This window comes from Pieris rapae, chromosome 7, assembly GCF_905147795.1.
Source record: "Pieris rapae chromosome 7, ilPieRapa1.1, whole genome shotgun sequence".
NCBI lineage: Eukaryota > Metazoa > Arthropoda > Insecta > Lepidoptera > Pieridae > Pieris > Pieris rapae.
The window spans coordinates 2,068,695-2,072,558 of NC_059515.1; the positions used below are offsets into that span (position 1 = coordinate 2,068,695).

Below are 3,864 nucleotides of genomic sequence, written 5' to 3' on the forward strand. Positions count from 1 at the left end.
GTCACTCGATTTGATTGTAATTTTCGGAAAATAAAAAATACTTATAAGAAAATTAATTTCTACATACATGTCTGAATTAATAATAATGATTGTCATTAAACTAAGTGTGTGGTAATTTTGATTCAATTTGTGCCAGTATAGTGTCAATGTGGTAAAATCTCAAAGTAGCAATTCAGTAGATTCAGTGTTCGTTATTTTTATCTTCCATAGAGACTGCGACCTTCTGCGTAGTTTCACTTTATATTTAAGGTTTTTATAGTTGCCAGAAGCTATGACAGGATATTTGAATTTTTTCCAGCCCTAAAAATCCACTGCAGCTCGGCTTGCAAGGCCTTGCTTGACCAGCTCGGGGGTTATATTCTGGAAGAGCGCGGTATAGTTTCTATGAAGGGTAAGCGGGATCAGGTGACATACTGGGTGCGTGGTGAGGACCCAGAGGCAGCTGCAAGTCGGACGAGACGACGAGCCATTCACAAGGAAGACACACCGATTGTTGACAATAAACGGAATAGGAGCTCGCTCAAGTCAAGGGGGTGGAAGAACCAAGTTGGCGGCTTGCATAGGTATGATATATATTTTTTATCTTAAGTGTCTCAGTGTTAATTAAATTAAGAAATCTATACCTAAACGTGACTTAGGTACTTGACTTAAAGTCCTATGTCCCCCAAATGGAGAAGAGTTCTTGCCTGATCGTTCCTAGGCCACACATTTCACACCGCGTAATTCCAGCTTCCTTCGTCTTTGCAATGACTTCTTAAGGTCTGTTTTGGGTAACCACGTTTCTTTTATGATCTGGACTTACTGGACTGGATCCCTCGGGAGCGCATTTCGATGTTTTATAGACCTGTGAATTTGCTCTTCATTGCATTCCATTGCTGATTAGAGATTCTCTTGGCCCAGAATATTCCAAGAGTTCGACGAAGGCAGCGGTTAACAAAGACCTGTGACCTGTTTATAATGCTATTTGGAATTTAATCTACTGAATAAAACTTTTGATTCGAAGCTTGGTTATTAATTAATTTTGGTTATGTGAAGTAGGTACATATGTATATAGACTTTGCCCGTTTTATTATTTTTCTTGCCAGTTTATAAATAAAATAGTGTATTTTTTAAATACAGCTGAATATATGGTTTGATATGGTTTAGAGGACCATTTCTCATAGATTATACTTTTCAGATGTTGTAGTTTAGAATCTCCAAAGAAACTAAGGTTTGCTTCGGGAAATCACTTAGAATCTCACAATGATAGTGTTATGCATCATCGGAGCGACGAATACCTCATGGAAGTTAGTATTACTTTTTTTATTAATTTTTAAACAGTACAGATGTGATGGTGAAACACAAATTGGTCTCAATTTGACTGTCCACTATCGTCGTCATTTATTACATTAATATTATATACTGTAGTTTAAAAAAAGAACGAATCAAAGATAATATAAAAGCAATAATATTAGTTTACAATATTAAGGTGACAGGTACACAGTGCGACAAAAGAAAAGTGTTATTGACGCCCGTACACTTAAACAAATATGCACATATTTAATATATTATGTACTTCGTACTTAGTTATGCTATAATTATTATGCATCTTATTGTGATAAACTGTATGGTTATATAAAGTATGTTTTTAAAGTTATTTAGTTTCTGGTACAAAAAAAGGGTTTTAATTGACAAAAGTCGGCTAGCTGTCAACATTGCGTGGGTAGTGCATATATCAAACTACTGGACCTATTTTGATGCAACCTGATTTTCCGTGAAATGTATGGATGCAAACACGCACTTTGGCGTGCTTAGTATTTTAATTCCCAATAATAAATACATTTAGATGAAAATGTTGTAATATTTTAGGAAAAACTTTTATATTGACTTCAAAAGTATTTTGGCAAGTAAAGAGATTTTATATATTTAGGTGATAGGCGAAAACCGAGTTGCTCCAAGCCCGCGGATAGATCTCCTGGAGGCACCAAGCCTTCGTCAGGAGTACACCAGCGTATCATGCCCCATAATTGAACATGTCCCAGAATGTGACATTCGGCTTATTGTTAATGGCGTACACGATCCCGCTGCTCTACCATTGCTCGCTGATGCTTAATATAGTAGAAACTATTAACTGGTTGGATTTTCTTCGGTTTGCCCCGTAAGATAAGAATAGCTTATGATACCGTTAATTATTAATTACATCCGATAAATGTCTTGACTCCCAGCTCCGTATTTAAGCGTCACTCAAACTTAAATCAGCTGTCAACAGCTGAAGTTTGTCATTTGTCAAATCGAGTGGAGGTTAGGACTTGAGGTACCTAATGAAATACGGGACCGAGTGTAGCAGGCATATTTTCATGTATTTAATTGTTTTTATTAATGTTAAAAAACCCATGTAAACTAAGCCAAATTATACAAAACTACAGGTTTCATTCATAATTTGTTTGAATTTGTAAATTAACAAAGTTTCTTCTACTCTTTGAGGCTTGTGTTTTGTTGACTGGGATGTTATTAATCTCCCTCAATGTGAAAATGTAAACAAATCAAAAATAAATTACGTTGAAGTCGTTACTCAAAAAAAAAACATTTTTTTTTTTTCTAAAAATCTAATTATTTCAGATTTACTATTTCTTCGTATTAATTATTAATAATAAGGACCGTGTCTGTCTTTTCAGTCTTCTTTACGAGGTATATATTTATTTATCTTTGCATTATTTGTCGAAAAATAATTCAGTTCTATTTGTCGAATTTGTCTTAAATTTTCTCGATTCACTCTTTTCAGAATCACTTTTAATATACAAATCATACATATATATTTATAACAATAATGAATTCCTTAGCTTGTCTTAAACATATAGTAATTTGTTTTTGATCTTCATAGCACAATATGTGTAAAAATAACTATTTTTAAGTTTTACGATTCTTTAAGTTATTTTAATAACTAGATACTTAATAAGTTAAATTAATTCAACAATAGCTTTGATTTCTAGTGGTCCGTGTCAAAAAAGTTATTTTTACATTAAAATAAATTTCATTCTTTTCATCATTTGTTAAATATTATGTATCCTGTTCTATTAGATGTTTACCTCATTTCTAATCTTAATTTATTGTAATAAACTAAACGTCGAACGCTTTTAAAATTACATAAAATTAGCAAGAAATACTTTGTTAACGATGTGATTTATTTATACTATTCAAATATATTAATCAAAATTGGCTAGTAGTTCTAACGTCAAGGCATATAACAGTGTGGTCGTAGTAAAAGTTACTGGTACTACAGTCTTCACTTGTTTCTGTACTCTGTGCCGTGACCATCCCTATTTATTTTTTAATAAATGTTACCTTTTATGTTTGTGTTTTTTCAGTTTAATTTAACAGGAAGAATGAGTTATGATAAATGTGACAGCTTAGTTTTATTATAGTTTACTATATTTTTATAAATACAGCCAAATACACAAACGTCAATACATATATGAATTTCCCTAATAAATCATTCACTCCTGTGTGAATGATTATTTTACACATAAGTGTCTTATGTCCAAATTCAGTTATATGACATACGGCGTAGGCCAAAATGGTTGACAATTTACCTTTTATTAATTTGTGCATAACAATTCATCAAAATAGGTTTTTGGATGAAAAACCACAGATTCAAATTCAGAACCACAAACATCAATCACGTCAACTGTCAAAAAGTGTCAATTGAGTAACTCAAGTTGCCCATAAAAAGTAATTAATATGACGTTTCTGTAATTGGCCTTAGATTACGTATTCCCTAGTCAATATCTAGGCACAAATTTGTATGTACTTATAATATCAATCTGTTCAAAATGTTTCTCAAATCCAATAAAAAGATTGTGATGACACGTCAGTATTAAAACAATG

At 32.5% G+C, this 3,864-nt stretch overlaps 1 protein-coding gene across 1 annotated transcript in view; it reads left to right on the forward strand.

The window, feature by feature from the left end:
* Nucleotides 1-2,772, forward strand: part of LOC110996574 (speract receptor) — a 45,962-nt gene extending 43,190 nt beyond the window's left edge. The window contains exons 24-26 of the mRNA XM_045628967.1: nucleotides 299-563; nucleotides 1,178-1,286; nucleotides 1,910-2,772. Coding sequence (XP_045484923.1) covers nucleotides 299-563; nucleotides 1,178-1,286; nucleotides 1,910-2,092 — 557 coding nt within the window. The 3' untranslated portion in view covers nucleotides 2,093-2,772. The remainder of the gene's footprint in view (nucleotides 1-298; nucleotides 564-1,177; nucleotides 1,287-1,909) is intronic.
* Nucleotides 2,773-3,864: the final 1,092 nt, after the last annotated feature.